The 22,911-nt window shown below is 45.4% G+C and overlaps 1 protein-coding gene across 4 annotated transcripts in view; it reads left to right on the plus strand.

Annotated features, from left to right (window-relative positions):
* Window positions 1-13,331, plus strand: part of kiaa0586 (KIAA0586 ortholog) — a 674,053-nt gene extending 660,722 nt beyond the window's left edge. For all 4 annotated transcript variants that reach the window (XM_086003275.1, XM_086003276.1, XM_086003277.1 and 1 more), the window contains one exon: window positions 12,453-13,331. In XM_086003275.1, the coding sequence (XP_085859401.1) occupies window positions 12,453-12,595 (143 nt within the window). In that variant the 3' untranslated portion in view covers window positions 12,596-13,331. The remainder of the gene's footprint in view (window positions 1-12,452) is intronic.
* Window positions 13,332-22,911: the final 9,580 nt, after the last annotated feature.

Here is a 22,911-nt window from a genome sequence, read left to right on the forward strand (position 1 = left end):
TGCCGGTTTCCCGCGCATGCGCTGTGCATGCTGGAATCCGGCAATTCCTCCGGCCACACGCGTGAGTACACCGTCCGTACTCACGCGTTGGGAACGGAATTACTGGCCCACTGTCTTTACTTATACTGATTTCTTTAAGTTCCTCATTCTCTCTAGACCCTTGGTTCCCCATTATTTCTGGAATGTTTTTTGTGTCTTCTACCGTGAAGACAGATACAAAGGGAGAGAAATTCCCCATGAGGGCCATTTGGGGCACTAAGTCAGAAATGTTTGAAAAGTTAGCACCATGCGTGGCGCTGCCACGTTGCAGGGACTCTTTCCTCAATTAAAGGAAGGGCTCCCCGCTGTGATCTCTGCATTTTTTTGGCATCTGCTGGGGCACTGGGGTGCGGGAGGGTCGCGCGATCAGCTGAGTGCCGGGCTGACTGATCGCGGCACTCAACCTGCATCCGGTGCTCAGAATTTTTTTTTAAAATCGGTGCTTTTTTTCATGTCGGCCGGCCATCGCGTCTTTAAATGGCGCCCCGCGAGTGGCCGGCTTCACTGTTCGCGACCCCTGCAGCAGTCAGTAACATTGCTCGGCGCTGCTGTGGGGCGCGAGGGGGAATTTTTCTCCCAAGGCGCTACCGGGACACTGCGTCCGGAGATGGCGTCATGATCTCCGGGTGCAGAAAAACAGGGTGATACCCGGTTGCGCCACCGCTAACCACCTGTGAAATTTTGCGGGAGGCGCAGTGCCTCGGGGGGGCGAAAAGCCATTTGCGCCCCATTAGCACCTCCCACTGGAGGTGCTAACAATGGGTATTTCACCCCTAAAGTATTTGTTTAATGTCTCTGCCATTTCCTTATTGCCCATTATAATTTCTCCTGTCTCTGTCTCTCATGTGCCCTCATTTACTTTCACTAATCTCTTCCTATTTACATACCTATAGAAACGTTTACAATCTGTTTTTATGTTTCTTGGTAATTTACTCTCATATTCTTTTTTCTCTTTCCTTATCAATTTCTTGGTCCTCTTTTGCCGAATTCTAAAATCCTCCCAATCCTCAGGCTTACTGCTCATTTTGGCAATATTATAAACCTCTTCCTTTGATCTAATATTATTTTTAACTTCTCTTGTTAGCCACGGTTGGACCACTTTTCCTGTGGGAATTTTGTGCCTTAAAGGAATGTATATTTGTTGTAAATTATATATTAATTCTTTAAATGCTAACCATTGCTTGTCTACCGTCATACCTTCTAATATAAATTCCCAATCTACCTCAGCCAACTCGCTCCTCATACCTACGTAGTTTGCTTTGTTTAGATTTAAGACCCTAGTTTCGGATTTAACTAAATCACTTTCAAACTCAATATAAAATTCTATCATATTATGGTCACTCTTCCCTAAAGGCCCCTTTACTACAAGGTTATTAATTAACCCTTTCTCGTTGCACAATACTAGATCTAAAATAGCCTGTTCCCTAGCTGGTTCCTCAACATACTGATCTAGAAAACTATCTTGTATACATTTCATGAATTCATCCTCCACACTATTTCTGCAAATTTGGTTTGCCCAGTCTAAATGTAGAGTAAAGTCCCCCATGATTACTGTATTACCCTTGTTACATGCGCCTCTAATTTCCTGATTTATACTCTGCCCTACATTACAACTACTGTTTGGAAGCCTATAAACAACTCCCACCAATGTTGTCTGCCCCTTGCTGTTTCTTAGCTCCACCCAAACTGATTCTACTTCTTGATTTTCGGAGCTAAGATCCTTCCTTTCTACTGTCTTTATTGCATCCTTTATTATCAGGGCTACCCCTCCTCCTTTTCCATTTTGCCTATTTCTTCTAAAAGTTAAGTATCCTGGAATATTTAGATCCCAACCTTGGTCACGTCTCCGTAATGGCTATTAGATCAAACCTATTAATTTCTATCTGCGCTATTAATTCATCTATTTTATTGTGAATGCTACTCACTAGTGAAACTCGCAAGCCATCAGGGCAGCCACATCCTCTTTTGAAATCCTCAGTCAGGTTTGGACTTGGGAAAAGGTGGTCATCTGAACAAGAAGGGTAAAATTAGAAGTAATAGAGAGGGCGGATGAGGATAGTGTGGTTGATGTCATGTATATGTACTTTCAAAAGGCGATTGATACAAGTACCACATAATAGACCTGTTGGCAAAATTGGAGCTCATGAGATTAAAGGGGCAGTGGCTGCGTGGATATGAAATTGGCTAAGGGACAGAAAGCAGAGAGTAGTGGTGAACAGTTGTTTTTTGGACTGAGTGAAGTGCGCAGTGGTGTTCCCCAGGGGTCGGTATTAGGACCATTGCTCCTTTTGATATATATTAATGACCTGGACTTGGATATACAGGGCATAATTTCAAAGTTTGCAGATGACCCAAAATTCAGAAATGTAGTAAACAATGAGGAGGACTTCACGAGGACATAGTGCAATGGCCAATGAAACAATTGATGCGCTATCAATTACTCATAAAAGACGGAGAGTTAGGAGAGTAACTAAAGGCTTTTATTAGCAAAGAACAGAGCATGCCTCTCGTGGTTGACTGGGTTCCAAGAAGGCAGGGGGCTGCAGGGCAATCACCTTTGTACCTGGGCCTGTGGGTGGAGCCAGGGGCGGAGCCAGCAGAGACATGCTGAGGCATGCATAGGTACAGCAGTGTGCAACAACAACAACAGTGAACAACAATAACAGTGGTTTACCACATTCACCCCTTGTTTAAAATTGAGTCCGGCGGGGTGAAGTGTACTAAAGGTTCGTGTAAGTAAGTCTATCAGGTGGCCTTGTATGCCGTCCTGATCGTCGTGGTGGCGGCGGTGATGGTGCAGCATCCAACGTTGAATCTGGCGTCTCATTGAGTGGTTGGGTGGTCAATGACGGGTCCTGGGGCTGCGGCATGCCGTCTAGCGGGGTTGGGTTGTGGGTAGTGGTGGATGGCAATGGTAGTGTTTCAGGGGCACCCAAAGGTGCGAGATCTCGTGTGGGGGCTGTGTCCTCCCGCCCGTCCGGGTACGCTACGTAAGCGTACTGGGGGTAGGCGTGGGTAGTGGTGGGTGGCGAGGGAGGTGTTTCGGGAGCACCCGAAGGTGCGAGGTCTCGTATGGAGACTGTGTCCTCCCGCCCGTCCGGGTACACCACGTAAGCATACTGAGGGTTGGCATGGAGGAGGCTCACCCTCTCGACCAGGGGGTCCGTCTTATGGGACCTCACGTGCTTCCGCAGTAGGACGGGTCCTGGAGAAGTCAGCCATGTCGGTAACGAGATCCCCGATGTGGACTTCCTGGGGAAGGAGAACATTCTCTCGTGAGGGGTAGCATTGGTGGCTGTACAGAGCAGTGACCGAATGGAATGGAGCGCCGCAGGGAGGACTTCCTGCCAGCGAGAGGTCGGAAGGCCCTTAGATTTCAAGTTTAAAAGGACTGCCTTCCAGACCGTCGCATTCTCCCTTTCCACCTGGCCATTCCCCCGGGGGTTGTAGCTGGTGGTCCTGCTTGTAGCGATACCTCTCGAGAGCAGGTACTGCCGGAGTTCGTCGCTCATAAAGGATGAGCCCCTGTCGCTATGAATATAGCTAGGGAAACCGAACAAGGCGAAGAGGTCATTCAGACATTTAATGACCGTGGTACTGGTCATGTCTGAGCAAGGGATGGCAAACGGGAAACGGGAGTACTCATCAATTATGTTGAGGAAGTACACATTGCGGTCGGAGGAGGGGAGGGGCCCTTTAAAATCGACGCTCAGCCGTTCAAAGGGGCGCGTGGCTTTGATCAGGCTTGCTCTGTCTGGCCTATAAAAATGCGGTTTGCACTCGGCACAGATTTGGCAGTTCCTGGTCATGGTCCTGACCTCGATGGAGTAGGGCAGGTTACGGGATTTGATGAAGTGAAAAAACCTGGTGACCCCCGGGTGGCAGAGGTCATTGTGGAGGGTCTTCAGTCTATCGACCTGCGCGTTGGCGCATGTACCACGTGATAGGGCATCTGGGGGCTCATTGAGTTTCCCGGGCCGGTACAAGATATCGTAATTGTAGGTGGAGAGTTCGATTCTCCACCTCAAGATCTTGTCGTTCTTGATTTTGCCCCTCTGCTTATTATTAAACATAAAAGCTACTGAACGCTGGTCAGTGAGCAGGGTAAATCGTTTTCCAGCCAGGTAATGCCTCCAATGTCGCACAGCTTCCACAATGGCCTGGGCCTCCTTTTCGACAGAGGAGTGTCGAATCTCGGGGCCCTGGAGGGTCCTTGAGAAAAAGGCCACGGGTCTCCCCGCCTGGTTAAGGGTTGCAGCTAGGGCAAAGTCGGATGCGTCGCTCTCCACTTGGAAAGGGATGGACTCATCCACTGCGTGCATTGTGGCCTTCGCAATATCTCCTTTTATGAGAGTGAAGGCTGCACAGGCCTCTGCTGTCAGGGGGAAGGAGGTGGACTTGATGAGGGGTCTGGCTTTGTCCGCATAGTTGGGCACCCACTGAGCATAGTACGAGAAAAACCCTAGGCATCTCTTCAGTGCTTTTTGGCAGTGGGGGAGGGGGAGCTCCATAAGGGGGCGCATCCTGTCGGGGTCGGGGCCGATGACTCCGTTCTCCACTACACAGCCAAGAATGGCAAGGCGCTTGGTACGAAACATACATTTGTTCTTGTTGTATGTTAGGTTCAGCCGCTGGGCCGTACGGAGGAATTTCTCTAGATTAACATCATGGTCCTGCTGGTCGCGGCCGCAGATGGTGACGTTGTCTAGATAGGGGAAAGTGGCCTGGAGCGCGTTCTGGTCAACCAACCGGTCCATCTCCCGTTGGAAGACTGAAACCCCGTTGGTGACGCCGAAGGGAACTCTGAGGAAGTGGTAGAGACGACCGTCAGCTTCAAAAGCTGTGTACTGGCGGTCCTCAGCCCTGATGGGGAGCTGGTGGTATGCCGACTTCAGATCAATCGTCGAGAACACCCGGTATTGTGCTATCTGATTGACCATGTCAGATATGCGGGGGAGTGGGTATGCATCTAGCTGGGTGTAGCGATTGATCGTCTGGCTGTAGTCAATAACTAGGCGCTGTTTTTCGCCAGTCTTCACTACCACCACTTGTGCTCGCCATGGGCTGGTGCTACTTTCAATAATCTCTTCCTTCAGGAGTCTTGCTACCTCGGATTTAATGAAGCTCCTATCCCCAGCACTGTAACGCCTGCTTTTGGTAGCGATGGGCTTACAGTCGCGGGTGAGGTTAGCGAACAAGAGGGGGGGGGGAGACTTTAAGCGTGGAGAGGCTGCAAATGGTGCGCGGCGGGCGATTTAAAAGCTGCTGGCTGCAGACTGTGAGTGGGGGGAGGGGTCCGTCGTACGCTAATGTGACACTCTTAAGGTGGCACTGAAAATCCAACCCCAGTAGAACGGCAGCGCAAAGATGGGGCAGGACCAGGAGTTTAAAATTTTTGTATTCTGTGCCCCTTACTGAAAGGGTCACTACACAGTAGCCACCGACGTCCGCTGACTGGGCTTTGGAAGCCAAAGAGATCCGATGTCGCGTCGGCAGGACCGGGAGAGAGTAACTGTGCACCGTGTCGGGGTGGATAAAGCTCTCCGTGCTCCCGCTGTCAAAAAGGCAGGTAGTGGCGCGGCCGTTTACCGTAATGTCCATCATGGACCTGGACAGTTGATGAGGGAGAGATTGGTCCAGCGTCACGGAGGCCAGCGTATGGTCGAGCGAGTCGATGTGGTCGTCAGATGAGGCGGTGGTTGAGTCTGGGTCCCCCGTGGTTGAAGTTGGAGACGTCCGAGATGGCGGACAAAATGGCGGCGCCCATGGTCCCGATCCCCACGCGGCTGGGGGAGCCCAAGATGGCGGACAAGATGGCTGCCCCCACGGTTCGCACGCGGCGCTGCTGGCGTTAGCGGTTTTACCTTTGCAGGCGCTGACATAGTGTCCTTTCTTCCCGCAGCCGGAGCAGGTAGCGTTTCTCGCCGGGCAGCGTGCTCTGGGGTGTTTTGCCTGGCCACAAAAATAACATTTCTGTGCCTTGGACATCGTAGCAGCAGTTGAAGGTGGCGGTCCCATGACCCAAGGTTGTGGCGTCCACGTTGCGGAGCGGTTCGGGGAGAAGGCGTCCATATTCCTGTGGGCCGCGTCGAGCGAGAGCGCGAGGGACACTGCCTTTCTCAGGTCCACTTCTCCCTTTTCCAACAGTCTCTGCCGGGAGTAGTTGGATCTTAGGCCCGCAACGAAAGCATCTCGGATCAGTCCCTCCGTGTGTGCTGCGGCTGATACTTCTTTGCAATCGCAGTCTCGGCCAAGTATCCGTAGTGCCCGTAGGAAGGCCTCCACCGATTCCCCGGGCTGCTGTCTGCGGGATCTTAAGAGGTGCCTGGCATAGACCGTATTTACCGGGCGTGCGTATTGCCCTTTTAGCAGATCGATAGCCGCCGCGTAGGTCGTCGCGCCCTGGATTATTGTATAAACTTGGTGGCTCACCTTTGAGGCCAGGATTTCCAACTTGTTTTCGTCCAGGGTCACAGTTGAGGCTTGCAGGTAGGCCTCGAAGCAACGCAGCCAATGCGCGAATTTGGTAGCCGAACCCGCTTCTTGGGGGTCTAGGTCCAGGCATGTTGGTCTGAGGGCTTGCAGCAGCTCCTGCTGCTCAGCGTTTGTTGTCGACATTTTGTTTTTGCTAATAAAATTGATGCGCTATCAATTACTCATAAAAGACGGAGAGTTAGGAGAGCAACTAAAGGCTTTTATTAGCAAAGAACAGAGCATGCCTCTCGTGGTTGACTGGGTTCCAAGAAGGCAGGGGGCTGCAGGGCAATCACCTTTGTACCTGGGCCTGTGGGTGGAGCCAGGGGCGGAGCCAGCAGAGACATGCTGAGGCATGCATAGGTACAACAGTGTGCAACAACAACAACAGTGGTTTACCACAACAATGCAGAGAAGTGTGAAGTGATTCATTTTGGTAGGAAGAATGAAGAGAAGCAATATAAACGAAATGGTACATTTTTAAAGGGGTTGCAGGAACAGAGAGACATGAGGATATACGTACACAAGTCTTTGAAGTTGGCAGGACAAGTTAAGAGGACTGTTTAAAAGGCATATGGGATCCTTGGCTTTATAAATAGAGGCATAGAGTACAAAAACAAGGTTGTTATGCTAAACCTTTATAAACCACTGGTTAGGCCCCAGCTGGAATATTGTGTTCAATTCTGGGCACCACGCTTTAGGAAGGATGTCAAGGCCTTAGAGATGGTGCAGAGGAGATTTACTAGAATGGTACCAGGGATGAAAGACTTCAGTTACGTGGAGAGGCTAGAGAAACTGGGGCTGTTCTCCTTGGAGCAGAGTAGGTTATGGGGAGATTTGATATAGGTGTTCACGATCTTGAAGGATTTTGATAGAGTAAATAAGGAGAAACTGTTTCCAGTGCCAGAAGGGTCAGTAATCAGAGGACAGATAACAGTAACAGATTTAAGGTAATTGGCAAAAGAACTAGAGGTGACATGAGGAAAAATGTTTTTATGCAGCGAGTCGTTATGATCTGGAATGCACTGCCTGAAAGAGCGGTCGAAGCAGATTCAATAATAACTTTCAAAAGGGAATTGGATAAGTACTTGAAAAGGAAAAATTTGCTGGGCTATGGGCAAAGAGCAGGGGAATGGGACTAATTGGATAGTTCTTTCAAAGAGCTGGCACATGTACAATGGGCTGAATGGCCTCCTTCTGTGATGCATCATTCTATGCAGTAGAAGCTGTGGGAACAAGTCACCTGACCACCCTTCTGGTCAGCAAATGTGTCATACAAGCACCAAAATCGAGAAAAATGTGGAGGAGAACTAAATGGTCTGAAGTATTTATAAGAATAGAAGGAATTTTGAGTCATCTTTTGTTATCCAGAAATTAATAGATTGATAGAAAATAATGGCAGCTAATGTAGCTTGTTTCACAGGACTTTGTTGTCTCTGTGAGCAAGTTCTGGGATTATAGTCTGAAGACTCACTTGCTGCGGAACTGTAAGATATCGTTTGCCATCTTTATTAGCTCACATCTAAGTCCCAGGAAAATTAATTCCCTGTACTCAAATCACCTCCAGGTAATATTGAGCAATTATTATTATTGTATGTATCTACTCTATCCTCCCCAGACTAATGTATATACTCATCCTCCCTGGAAGAGACCCCCAAATACTTGCTTTTCACCTTTATTTTAAAGTGATTGCCAACCATTGTTGCCATTTTGAATATGCCGGGGTAAGCCATTGGTATTCCCCTACCCTGATTCCTCACACATACTCTTCTTGTTCATGGCCAATGTAAGAGGTGCAGAGTTGAAGACAAGTAAGCTTTCGTTGCCTTTGAAACCATTTTAGTGGCCAGCTCAAGTGCGACATGAGCAGAAGCTTGGGGGGGTGATTTTGTCAATGGGGAGGTTTTGGAGGCGGGACTCCCACTTGTCGGGTTTCAGTCCCGCCTCCATCAACTTCTGGCCAACCCTCGCTATTTTCCCTTGATTGACCTTGTTAAGCCTGCCCATCGGGCTTAACAGGCCAAATAAGGGAAAGCCGGTTGCATAAAACGTCAACTTAATGATGTTTCATCTGTCAAAAATTTTTGACAGATGACTTGTCATCATTTGACAGCTCTGTGAAGCTGTCAAACAGTGACATTCTCTGTAGTTTGATGAGGTCTTGAATTCAAGACCTCATCAAACTTCTTTCTTTTGCAGAAATGAGATGGTTGTTGCATTGGAGAATGCAACGGCCATCTGTCATCTGCAACGTGGAGGTCCGAGACTCTCCGCATACACACCGACTGAAGCCTGCAGGAAGAAACAAAGGTAAGTACACTATTACTAACACTTTGCACTTACTTCAGATACTCACCTCTCCACTCTTGCACCCATCACTTACCGCCACAGCACACTTTTGCAACCCCCCGACCCCTGCAGACTCCCTACTCGCCTCGCTAACCTGGTGAGTTTCGGAGCCTTCGGGAAGCCCGCACTTGTGAGGGCAAAAAGGGGATAATCCTATTTTCTGCCTGTTAACTACCTGTTAACAGGCAGTTAATAGGCTTTAATCCCATCTCGCCTCCAAAGACATGGGACCCGGCGCGGGACGGCTACCCACCTCCCGGGAAGATGGCATGGGGGCGGGTTGGGCACCAGCCCCCAAATTATGCCATTTTCACGGCAGTCCCGCCTCCCCAGGGCTGGCAAGTTCGCGCCCTAGGAGTCAGTTTACCTGTTGGGCCCCTTTGAGGATTGATGTGCGAGATCTAAAAGAAGGGGAGTAACGTCAATGAGAAATGGGACAAATGTATACATTTTTTCATCAGCTAAAACACCAAATCAAATTTATTTGCAATTAAATCAATTTGCCAGTTGTTCTTTCACTTTTTTTTTTACAGACTCTTGAAATATCACAGCTTTCTGTCCTACCTTCACATAGGAATATATGTCAATTCCTCAAGGGTCTCTTCAGCCTGAACAAACTCCAGCAATGCAAAAACAAACTGAAGAACTCAGAAAGTTTTACTTGCTTAAGTAATCCCTTTAAAGATGGGGGCTGTCAACTGAATAATACTATTTTGACTTGAGACAATACCTAGATTTTCCTATTTTTCTTTGGTATTTAAAAAAAATGCAAAAAACAACTTGTGGATTATGGAACTTGAATATCACATGAAATCTAAATACTTTAAATTAATGGTGACAAGTATCACTATGCTTTGCCCCATCTTTTTATTAGTAAAGTCTGGTCAATTTTGATTGCAAATGTTGCCCACGTGTTGCAGCATGGTATTTTTTTAACACGGCCATCAATTTGACAGAAATTTAATGAGTAAATATGCATAAGTTTAAGGAGTCTGTGCATTTTTACAGGTGGTATTCATCAATATGAATCAGATTTTTAAGCCAAAATGAGTAATGATCACTCCTAATAAATGACACTTGGCAGATCAATGCTCTGCACCTCGATGAAAAACTATCAAGAAATTTTCAACGCTCCTGCAAGAATCCACTGAGGAGCCAGGTGCTATCTATCACAAGAGAACACCATTTTTTCTGCTTGGCTGCCTACAGTTCTACTTTGTCCAGCTATAGTTCATCAGTATTAGTAAGAGCAAAAAAAAATGTTTCTTTAGTGCAGAGGACAGGAGCAACCTTAACGAAAGCACTTATTATAGAACTTCAGTATAGGATCATGTATTGGAAATTGCTGAGTTTAGAGTTAGAAGTTTTGGAGAGTTGATAGAAAATAATTGAGTACTCTTCTGGCACATGTGAACTAGTTTTGTATACCAAAAAAATTTGTGATGGTAAAATGAATGCTTACTGACATAGATTTGAATGCTAATTTTTTTTATTGATGTGCTATTACTTAGAATAAAGTAAAATTCTCCACGTAAGTAACCCGTCTGTGAATATGTTTTCCTTCTGGGGATAAAAACAGGTATTTGCCACACTAATATTTTTTGAAAAGATGAGCCTTTTGAATTTATAGAATATCAGACCTCGATTATTTTAACACATTTAGTGTATTGTTAGTTTTCTTTTCAGAATATATTTTATGGTTTAGCAAAATATTTGTACATGAAATGAGGAATGGTTAGAAGTGTTATGCTTGAGGAGGTCCTGCCATTAAATTATTTAGTACTTGCAGTGAAATTTAATAATACATTTACAACAGTACCAGGACCAAAAATGTATTTACATTTGTTGCCAATGGGAATATTTGGGCCAGGGTTACTTAACTCTTTAGATTTAGTATTTGTCAAGTATTGATGTAAATTCTTTGAAATCTGGTCCCCATTGCTGGCCCACTGCTAACACATCAACAGGCTGACACATCAACATCATGCCAAGCACCTAGACATGCTCCACCCCACCTGAACCAAGTAACTCTCAAACATCCGGCGGTGCAGCCAAAACCTACCAGGCACTGACACAACAGGTGAGTACAGCAGTGTATAGTAGCACCAGGGCTACCACCTAGAATCCATCCTCAGGGACATCCACAAACCTGACTACTCAGTAAAACCCACTCACTACCACAATGCACCATGTATACATTACATGTACACTGTATGCTATGAATGTAATATATCTCAATGGCCCAGATATTCCGATCGCAGGCCTCCCGCAGGCGGATGGCTGCGATCTGAGAAAATCTGTGCCCTTACCTGAGGGCTCCCAGGAGGCGCACAGTTCCGCTGCTGGGCCTCTCCAAACTGCCGTGTGCAGCGTCCACGTATCCCAGAGGCGCAGGTAGTTTGCAGCGTCCCTGGGATCATGTGGGCCATGGGGAGCCAATCAGAGAAGGGAATCTCCCTTCATACATTTGACAGGAAGACCTGTCAATTACATGAATGGAGATCACCCCAAAACATAGTAAAACTTCAAATAATTTTTTTTTTTTAAATCACATTTTTAAAATGACTTTAATTATTTTTTTCAAAAATTTAAATTTATGTAATTTCAAGTTTTTAACGGGGCTAAAAATAAACTTACCTTTCTTTAAAGTATTTTTAAATGAGAAATCAGTGGAAATTTTTTTTAAAAACTTTTTTCCACTCTAATTCTGGTAAAAGCAGGCCTTACGCCTGCTTTTATCAGGCGCAAGAATTGTAAGTGTTTTCTGCGGGCAGAGGGTCTCCAAAAAGTGGAACTATCCGCCCGCAGAGGTCCTTCTCCCAGGCAGCTGGAGGATCTGTTGAGCTTTCTTGACAGATCGGAAATGCCGGTTTCCAGTGCTGAAACCGGCATTTCCAATGTCCCCACGGGTGGGTACACAGCGCGTACCCACCTGTAGGGATCGAAATATCTGGCCCATAGTGTTGTAACCAAAGAAAGTATTACTTGAGGTATTCATTATTCAATTGTCATAGTTAAATATGTTTATCCGGTCCTGTATACCAAACTAATTCATTTGTATTAGCATTTTTAATGAGCATATGCAGAAGATCCAGAGAGGCTACATCACTTATGAGGTTGATGTTTCTGATGCTAGTTTTTGGCACACATCTAATGAGGTCAGTAATAATCCACCTCTCCTGCTTTTGATCAGTGGACAAAAAATAGCATTCAGTTTTACTCTTTGCTACCTTTCACGCCCTCTGTATTTCACAACTTTGACACTAGGGCATGTGACCACTGTCAATATTGACACTCGATTACAACGTTGGTTATTTCCAGATATTTGATAAGTTGTTACCAAGTGTGCCATGAAAATGGCCCAGAAAACCTTGTATGAATCATAAAGGGCTGCAATTTGAAGTGAATTTTCTCCACATATCAGCACAATGTGGGACATCAAGTAGAAATGGGGAATGATTTTAGCACCACAATGTCTCATTTATTTTGCTTGTGGAAATGTGAAAATCCTCTCTGACCTTAAAGTTGTATATATTTTTCATAATTATGGAATTCTGATTTCATGGCCTTGTGTTTACTTTATTCTTAAGGTATAGAAGCTGAAAGGTCTTCTGGACTTCAGGCAGCTCCTTTGAAAATGTCCGTTACTCTACCTTCCATGAATGAAGAGGACCAGTCTGGCAGCATCAGCACTATCGATGGTGATGACACTTCTGGGGCTGAGATATTCTAAACCTTCCCATCACATCCTTATAAAAGACTCTTAGTATGCATTCACTTTTCTATCAAGTGTTTCGGGACATTAATATTTTCACATTTTAATACACAGTTTTGGTAACTTTTATTTATCTTTGCAGTAACAAATGGTAACCATACACCTAAAGCCTTTTTTAAAAATCATTGCTGAATGCAATATATTATGATAAAATCTGATATGTTTATGATTGTGTTTTAGTCGCCAATGAACAATAAATTTGAAGGTTTTTTTCTAGGAAGTCAGATAATGTCTATCTTGTCCTTTACAGAAAAGCATTAAATGCACTGTTAGTAAGCATCAGTTGCTTTAGTCTCCCAAACCAACATTTTTGCAATAGCAAAATACCAATTACCATTAAAAGATGGAGTGATAAACAAACGGAAATGTGTTGCTGCTGACAGTTATCACATTTTCTGACTACAAGCTGGCAGAAATTTAATCAAGAAACATGCTCCTTATTTCAAATATTTTTACACTCATCAATTTACACTGAATTCTGCAGAGATCTCTGTTAGAATCTGTTGACTTTTCCCGAATGCCTGTGTGTTTTCCGTCTACTCAGTTAAAACTGCTATGCCTTATTTTTCCTTTTTAAAAATTAAGCAGAAAAAGCTTTGAAGCATTAGTACAAACAACAGGCATCTGCGCTTAATATTATCATCTTTGTGAAACCTTAGATTTAGCTACACTTAAATCTTGCAACAATGAGAAACTTCTGCATCCTTGTGTATTTTATTTCATTTTCTGTCTCTCGCTTCATAAATCAGGTTCCCTGCTCCAACCCAGGCTTCTGACCATACCATTCTGAACCAGCCACTAGGATGTGCACATAACTAGCACAGACTCATTCACTGCCTGATCATTTCCTCTCCATGCATAAGAACTAGATTTCTTGGCTCACTGGTAGCACTTTTGCCTCTGAGTCAGAGTGTTGTGGGTTCAAGCCCCACACCAGAGATTTGAGCTGATGATCTAGGCTGACATTTAAGTGCAGTACCGAGGGAGTTCTGTGATGTTGGAGATGCCATTTTTCGGATGAGAAGTTAAAATGAGGCCTTATTTGCCTGTTCAGGTGAATGTAAAAGATCCATAGCATTATTTAAAGAAGAGCGGGGGGAGTTCTCCTTGTGTCCTGGTCAACATTTATCTCTCAACCAAGACCACCAAAACAGATTATGTGGTCATTTATATCATTGCTGTTTGTGGGACCTTGCTGTATTAAAATTAACTGCCACCTTTGTCTACATTGCAACAGTGACTACACTTCAAAAATACTTAATTGGCTGTGAAGCATTTTGGGATGCGCTGAGGACATGAAAGGCACTACATAAGTGATTTTTTTTTCTTTCTTTGTTCCTTTTGACGCTGCCCCCTGCAGGAGAAAAGTTGCATCCTGTCACTATGGGCGCGATCTTGCCAGCGCTGGGGAGGCGGGACTGCTGGGAAAATGGCAGAAATTGGGGGCGGGTGGCCAACCCGCCCCCAACTTGCCTCCGTGCCATCTTGCCAGGAGGCGGGTAGCCGTCCCGCGCCAGGTCCCGTCTCCTTGGAGGCAGGAAGGGGATTAGTGCTGCTTACCTGCCTGTTAACAGGTACTTAACAGGCAGATAAGAGGATTATCCCCATTTTACTCACAAAAGTGCGTGCTTCCCGAAGGCTCCAAACCCCACCAGGGTCACCGAGATGAGTAGTGGGTCTGCGGGAACCAGAGGGGTCCAAAAGTGTGCTGTGGAGGTAAGTGATGGGTGCAAGTGTGGAGAGGTGAGTATCTGAGGTAAGTGGAAAGTGTTAGAAAAAGTTTACTTACCTTTGTTTCTTCCTGCAGGCTTCAATCGTTGGGTATGCGGAGAGTCTCACACCTCCGCGGCAGAGATGACAGATGGCCGTTGCATTCTCCAATGCAACAACCATCTAATTTCTGCAAAAGAATTCAAGAACTCATCAAACTATAGAGAATGTCAGTATTTGACAGCTTCACAGAGCTGTCAAACGATGACAATTCATCTGTTAAAAATTTTTGACAGCTGAAATGTTAAACGTTGACGTTCTCTGTAACCAGCTTTCCCTTAATTGGCCTGCTAAGCCCGCCCAACAAGATCAATCAAGGGAAAATAGCGTGGGTTGGCCACAAATCAATGGAGGCGAGACATCGACCCGCCAAGCAGCAGTCCCGCCTCCAACGCGCCCCCATTGGCAAAATCACCCCCTATGTTACAGAGCGTCAGACATTAAGGCAACCAATTGTCTTTGTTCTGTTTTAGCATCACTGAATTTCAAATCAAGCACAGATGAAAATTATGATTGTGAGGAATGATTGACAGTAGCAGATGATCCCACTGTAACTTTTTTTAAAAATGATATTGATTCAAACAATGAGGTAGGCTTCTCAGCTGTGCCACTGCAGAAAGACACGGATTAATTAAGGATAGTCAGCACAGATTTGTTAAGGGAAGGTTGTGTCTGACAAACTTGATTGAATTTTTTGAGGAGGTAACGAGGGTAGATGAGGGTAGTGCGTTTGGTGTAGTGTACTTTGGCAAGGCTTTTGATAAGGTTCCACATGGCAGATTGGTCACGAAGTTAAAAGCCCATGGGATCCAGGGAAAAGTGTCAAGTTGGATTCAAAACTGGCTCGGAGGCAGGAAGCAGAGGGTAATGGTTGATGGGTGTTTTTGTGACTGGAAGGTTGTTTCCAGTGGAGTTCCGCAGGGCTCAGTACTAGGTCCCTTGCTTTTTGTGGTATATATCAATGATCTAGACTTGAATATAGGGGGTATGATTAAGAAGTTTGCAGATGATACTAAAATCGGCTGTGTGGTTGATACTGAAGAAGGAAGCTGTAGACTGCAGGAAGATCTCAGTAAATTGGTCAGGTGGGCAGAACAGTAGCAAATGGAATTCAATCCAGAGAAGTGTGAGGTAATGCATGTGATAACTTCCGGGAAGTTATGTCATCACTTCCTGTGAACTATGAACTATGAACTGTGTACATACCTCACTTCCTGTTGGACTGGTATAAATACTGGACTGTTCAGTATTGTAAGAGGCTTCTACCAGAGGCATGGTAAAGACCTCTCTTGTATATAGTGTGTTTATAAGTTACTTAAAGCTTACTTTAAAGTTACTTGATGGTAAGACTCCTTTTTCCTACATCAATGCATTTGGGGAGGGCTAACAAGGAAAGGGAATACACATTAAATGGTAGGACACTGAGTAGTGTAGAGGAACAAAGGGACCTTGGAGTGCATGTCCGCAGATCCCTGAAGGTAGTAGGCCAGATAGTTAAGGTGGTTAAGAAGGCATTCGGAATGCTTGTATTCTATGCCATGGCTAATAAAGGCAAGAGCAAGGGGGTTATGCTTCAACTGTATAAAACACTAGTTAGGCCTCAGCTAGAGTACTGCGTGCAGTTCTGGTCATCACATTACAGGAAAGATGTGATTGCACTAGAGAGGGTACAGAAGAGATTTACAAGGATGTTGCCGGGAGTAGAGAATCTTGGCTATGAGGAAAGACTGGATAGGCTGGGTTTGTTTTCCTTGGAACAGAGGAGGCTGAGGGGAGACCTTATTGAGGTGTATAAAATTATGAGGGACCTAGATAAAGTGGATAGAAAGGACCTATTTCCCTTAGCAGAGGGGTCAAAAACCAGGGGGCACAGATTTAAAGTAATTGGTGGAAGGTTTAGAGGATTTGAGGGGGAATTCCTTCACCCAGAGGGTTGTGGGGGTCTGGAACTCACTGCCTGAAAGGGTGGTAGAGGCAGAAACCCTAACCACATTTAAAAAGTACTTGGATGTGCACTTGGGATGCTGTAACCTGCAGGGCTACAGACCAAGAGCTGGGAAGTGGGATTAGGCTGGATAGCTCTTTGTTGGCCGGCGCGGACAAGATGGGCCGAAATGGCCTCCTTCCGTGCTGTAACTTTCTATGATTCTATGAACAGGAAGTTAACCAGAAATGTGTTTTGCCATTGAGTGATAGGATGCAACCACAAGCTCACACTATAGTAAATATTTACTCGCAAGGATTTGGACAAACTAAGTCAATGGCACAGAGGTGGCAAATATAGGGTACAACACAGATACGTGTTAAATCAGGAGGTTAGATAGAAGAAGTGAGAATGTGGATTACATATTAAATGGCAATAAAAACAGAAAATGCTGGAAATACTCAGCAGGTTGGGCAGCATCTGTGGAGAGAGAAACAGAGTTAACGTTTCCGGTCGATGACCCTTCGTCAGAACCCCATTTTCCATTTTTATTTCAGATTTCCAGCATCCGCAGTATTTTATTTTTGTATTAAATGGCAATATGCTTGGGGTAATAGAACAGGAAATAGATCTGGCGTTTTGGTGGCTAGGTCATCAAATCCATCAGTTCCGTGTTTGCAGGCAGTCAAGAGAGTTAATAAGGTTTGAAAGGGTAGCGCCATATGGACTAATGGTCATCTTCTGCCCAAAATATTACTAGGTTACTCTGTTTTAGTCATACGGAAGACTAGGTGCTTCCTCACAGGGAGTGAGTAAAGATCACAGGTAAAATCACCCAGATCCCACTCACCCACACCACATTACAGTGACATTGGCAGAACACAGGAAACAGATTGGCTGCCTGTCTCCTCGCTCAACTGGTGAATGTTCCTGGGTAGAAGGGGAGAAAAATAAAAGACTGAGAAAAATCAAAAATACAATGCACTGTGATTTGAAAGTATTCAATGTGTTTAGCCAATCTGCCTGTAATTATGTATTTTGTTATAGTCTTTGAAGAATTTGGTAATTGTAATGTTTGATATTCCAGGTTAGCAGCAAAAAGTAAGCTATACATTCCCTTTAAATGGACCAAAAACAGCTCAAAGAATAAGCTAGGCCTCTGACACCTCTTGAATTCCTGCAATTCACATTTACTCTTTCTTTGGCTGTCATTTTGCATCTGAACAGCTCCCTGTTTCTATGTTATTTGGTTGTCCCCACGTTAAATTAGCTTCAATATTAACTCTCCTTTGTTCTGATTTCTTCTCCCCAATTTGCTTGACCTGAAGGTTCTGTCACTGTGAGCTTTAGGCCATGAGTCAGCCCACCAGCATAGACACATAATACATTGCTCAATGTATTAAGACATTACAACAGCTGCTGCTGCTTCCAGCTTCTTCTTAGGCAGTCCCTCGGAACCAAGAATGACTTGCTTCCACATTAAAAATGAGTTCTCAGGTGACTGATGAGTCCAATGCGGGACCTACAGTCTCTGTCACAGGTGGGCAGATGGTGGTTGAAGGGGTGGGTGGGTGGGGTGCTTGGGTTGACGTGTGCTCCTTGCGCTTGGCTTCCGCTTGCTCCCGGTGAAGAGACTTGAGGTGTTCGGTGCCTTCCCGGATGCTTCTCCTCCACTTTGTGCAGTCTTGGGCCAGGGATTCCCAGGTGTCATTGGGGATGTTGCACTTTTTCAAGGAGGCTTTGAGGGTGTCCTTGAAGCATTTCCTCTGCTCTCTTGCCATGCCGGAGCTCCGAGTAGAGCGCTTGTTGTGGGAGTCTCGTATCGGGCATCTGGACGATGTGGTGGTCAAAACTTCGATGTTGGCCTCAGCAAGAACACTGACATTGGTGCGCCTATCCTGCCAATGGATTTGCAGGATCTTGCGGAGGCAGCGTTGGTGGTACCTCTCCAGTACTTTGAGGTGCCTGCTGTACATGGTCCATGTTTCTGAGGCATACAGCAGGGCGGGTATCACTGCTGCTCTGTAGACCATGAGCTTAATGCCGGGTTTGAGGTCCTGGTCTTCAAACACTCTTCCTCAAGCGACTGAAGGCTGCACTGGCACACTGAAGGCGGTGTTGGACTTCGTCATGGACGTCTGCCCTTGTTAACAGTAGGCTCCCGAGGTATGGAAAGTGGTCCATGTTGTCCAAGGCCTTGTCGTGGATTTTGATAATCGGGGGGCAGTAGTGTGTGGCGGGGGCAGGTTGGTAGAGGACCTTTGTCTTACGGATGTTTAGTGTAAGGCCCATGCTCTCGTATGCTTCAGTGACGGTGTTGACGATGGTTTGGAGTTCAACCTCCGAGTGAGCGCAGACGCAAGCATCGTCTGCATACTGTAATTCGACGACAGAGGATGGGACGACCTTGGATCTGGACTGGAGGCGACAGATGTTGAATAGATTCCCATTTGTTCTGTAAATTAGCTCCACTCCAGCGGGGAGCTTACTAAGGGTGAGATGGAGCATTGCAGCAAGGAAGATTGAGAAGAGCGTTGGTGCGATGACACAGCCTTGCTTGACCCCGGTTCGTACGTGAATTGGGTCTGTGGTGGAACCGTTGGTCAGGATCACGGCTTGCATGTCGTCGTGAAGCAGGCGGAAGATGGTGACAAACTTGAGGGCAGCCGAATTTGAGGAGGACACTCCATAATCCCTCATGGTTGACTGTGTCGAAGGCCTTTGTGAGATCAAAGAAGGCCATGTACAGCGATTGGTGCTGTTCCCTGCATTTTTCTTGTAATTGACGTGCGGTGATGATCATGTCCATTGTGCCCCTTAGTGGGCGGAACCGGCATTTCGACTCTGGGAGGAGCTCTTCAGCCACTGGGCAAAGGCGATTGAGGAGGATTCTTGCGATTACTTTCCCTGTTGCAGACAGCAGGGAAACTCCTCTGTAATTACCACAATCAGACTTTTCACCTTTTTTTGAAGATGGTCACAATTACGGCATCTCTTGAGATCCCCTGGCATGCTCTCCTCCTTCCAGATAAGAGAAATGAGTTCATGAATTCGCGCCAGTAGTGCTTCTCCACCATGCTTTAGTGCCTCAGCAGGGATTCCATCTGCTCCTGAGGCCTTGTTGTTCTTCAGTTGTCGGATGGACTTTTCAACCTCATGCCGGGCTGGGGTTGTGCTGAGATGGTGGCGGGTAACATGCTGCGGGATGGAGTTAAGGGCACTCGCGTCGAAGACAGAGTCTCGGTTAAGGAGATCTTCAAAGTGCTCCTTCCAGCGGGCACTGACTGCCTCTCAGTCCTTGATGAGTTCCTCTCCATTCTTGTCCCGCAGTGGGGTAGGACCTTGGGTGCTTGGGCCGTAGATGGTCTTGACTGCGCTAAAGAATCCGCGCACGTCGTGGTTGTCGGCTAGCTGCTGGATCTCCTGCACTTTCTCCACCCACCATCTGTTCTTTAGGTCGCGAGCTTTTTGTTGGACCTCGGCCTTCAGCCGTCTGTAGAGCTGCTTTCTTGCTCTTGAGTTGTGTTGCTGTTTCCAGATCAGGAATGCCTTGCGCTTGCGGCTTATTAGCTCCTGGATCTCCTGGTCATTCTTGTCAAACCAGTCTTGGTGTTTCCTGGTCGAGTGACCGAGCGTCTCTTCACAGGTGCTGATTATGGAGACCTTGAGTGCAGACCAGGCACTGTGGGCACTCTGTGTCTCTGCATCACTGGGAGTCGTCAGGTTGTTTGTGAGGCACAGGCTGAATAGGGCCTTCTTAGCGGGGTCTTTGAGTGCTCCAACGTTGACTTTCCTGCGGCATTGTTTCTGTTGCCGCCGCTGTTTTGGTGCTACATTGATGCAGATGACAAAGCGGATTAGGCGGTGGTTTGTCCAGCAGTCGTCAGCTCCTGTCATGGCGCGGGTGATGCGGACGTTCTTGCGGTCCCTCACTCGGACGATGACGTAGTCCAGCAGATGCCAGTGCTTGGAGCGAGGGTGCTGCCATGAAGCCTTGTACTTGTCTCTCTGACGGAACAAGGTGTTGGTTATGACAAGGCCATGTTCTAAGCATTTTGACAGGAGAAGGGTACCGTTGGAGTTGGCTTTCCCTACCTCCTCTCTGCCAATCACACCTCCCCAGCGGTCTGTGTCCTTTCCAGCTCTGGCATTAAAGCCGCCAAGGAGGATCAGCTTGTCGCACTACTACAGTATTTACATAGATAACAATAAAATGGTTGATGTGTATTGAGGTGTTTTTAACAATGCAATAAAGCATTACATGAATGCAAGTATTTCTCCTTTTCTTTGGGAGTGGAAGCCATCAAAATCAATATTCAAACTTCACATTGTATTGCATACACAGAAGTAAGTTTCCACCACAAGAGATGTCACTGGGGAATTTGACCATAGGAATCATCATAGCTAAGTCTGATCCGTCTTCAGCCACTGTCCATACATTGCTGCTGGGAAGGTACTGGATAACAATCGGGAGCGGGAATTTGGCTAATTTTCCTGTCCCCAGCTTAGGGACACTGAAGCTATTTCTAACATTCTCCCACGAAAGCACTGTCCCAGTTGAATTTGGTTAACTCAGCACAGACCAGAGACTGAACCTGAAGCTTCTCTGGTTTGTATAGGTCAGTACCACTGTACTTCGTGCTTTTAACCACCTAGCCAATATGCAAGATATTCAAGGCTATTGTGATTACTTTGATAGACAAATGGATAGTTTGGTGGGGAGTCTTTTTAAGACTCACACTAAAGGTATTGTCTTTGGCATACAGTATGCCAAATTATGGCGAGTATGTTTCTCTTTGTGCTGGGTAATTGTGAGCTGAAATCACCTTAGCTGATGTAATTAAAATGTAGCTATTTCTGTTCTTCTGTGAAATTAACATCTAAAGAAGAGTCCTTCAGATCTTGGCTTCGCTTGAAATAATCATAATAAACACCACACACAAAAATGTAACCGCTTAACATTCAAAGTACTAACCCACAGAGCTATCTTCAACTTTAAGCACTGTGGTGTTGATCACGTTTTATTTGAAGATTTTCCTGTTCATAAAGGAGTATATGAAAACGTTATTGCTGTGAGATTATCTGTTTAAATGGAGAGGATTCAGTTTTCGGTATTTGCTTTTCTTACTGAATCTGAAATCAAAAGATTTTTTTTTAATTGGGCGTTTACTATCAGTTGTTTTAATTAATATCTCATAACCATGATAGTACACTGACTTATGAGTTCTGATAATCCCTGAAAAGCTTGTGTTTTTACTCCAGTAACTGGAGAAGAGAATGGAACTGATGTCTGGATGAGGAGAGGTCAGGGGATCAAAGCAAACCTATTGAGTGGCTTTACTTCAAACCAAAGGGACGTTTAGCTCGGAGATCATATTTTACTGCTCCCCACTTAGGGGATTTCAAGACAGCAGCTAAATACATCTGAAGAACAGCACAAGCTGCCTCATGTGACTTGTGTAAAGTACTGATGCACTTTCCATAGTACACTAATGTCACTTTTTAAACTTGTATAAATATTCAGAAAGTGAAGACCAATGCCATTTTTATCAGTTATGAGGAAGGTTTCATTACTCATGCAGCTTAGTCACAAATCAGTCATGCAGTCTTACTGACGGGTCTCTTTAAGTAGCTGTGACTTGTGTGGAGAAATATCACTGGGGAGGTGAATGAGATCAGCTACATTTTTCATATTTTGCACTCTTAAGTATCTCACAGTTAATAGAAATGAAAAATATCAGCAGCAATGAGGCTGGCCATAATCAACCAGAACTGAGAGGTGATAACTATCAGGAAAGACTGAACAGGTGTTGAGACTCTTTTCTCTCAAAGAGAAGGCTGAGGGGTGTCCTAATAGAGGTCTTTAAAATTATGAAGGGGTTTGATATGGTAGACGTAAAGAAGATGTTTCCACTTGTGGGAGAGTCCAAAACTAGGGGTTATAAATATAAGATAGTCACTAATAAATCCAATAAGGGATTCAGGAGAAACTTCTTAACCCAGAGAGTTGGGAGAATGTGGAACTTGCTATCACTTGGAATAGTCGAGGTGAATAGCATAGATGCATCTAAGGGGAAGCTATACGAACATGAGGGAGAAAGGAATAGAAGGATATGCTGATAAGGTTATATGAAGTATGGTGGGAAGAGGCTCGTGTGGAGCATAAACCCAGCACAGAATAGTTGGGCCGAATGGCCTGTTTCTGTACTGTAAATTCTATGTAACATCACTCGGGAGTTAATTGTCAACTTCTCCTTTGCAGATATTTATTTTGTATAAGTATTAATGGCCATGATGTACTCCATTTTCACAAATACTCGAGTAATTTCTGTTGTGGATCGATTGAAATGAGGGTTTTTGTACAGAGCTGTTGCTGACAGTAAGCTATATATGTTCATGTATTATTTTGTCTTGGAAGAATCCATTATTTGCATAAAGTACATTCAAACAATTTATCTGCACAAAAACCAAACTCTATAAGATTCCTATTTTATTCCAACAGATCACAGATGATAGTGAAGAGCTCACAGCTGCATTGAAACGTATAAAATTCTTCGAGGGCTTGACACAGTAGATGCGG

This window comes from Somniosus microcephalus, chromosome 12 (genome assembly GCF_052327205.1).
Source record: "Somniosus microcephalus isolate GS21.2 chromosome 12, FLI_Smic_1.0, whole genome shotgun sequence".
NCBI classification, from domain to species: Eukaryota; Metazoa; Chordata; class Chondrichthyes; order Squaliformes; family Somniosidae; genus Somniosus; species Somniosus microcephalus.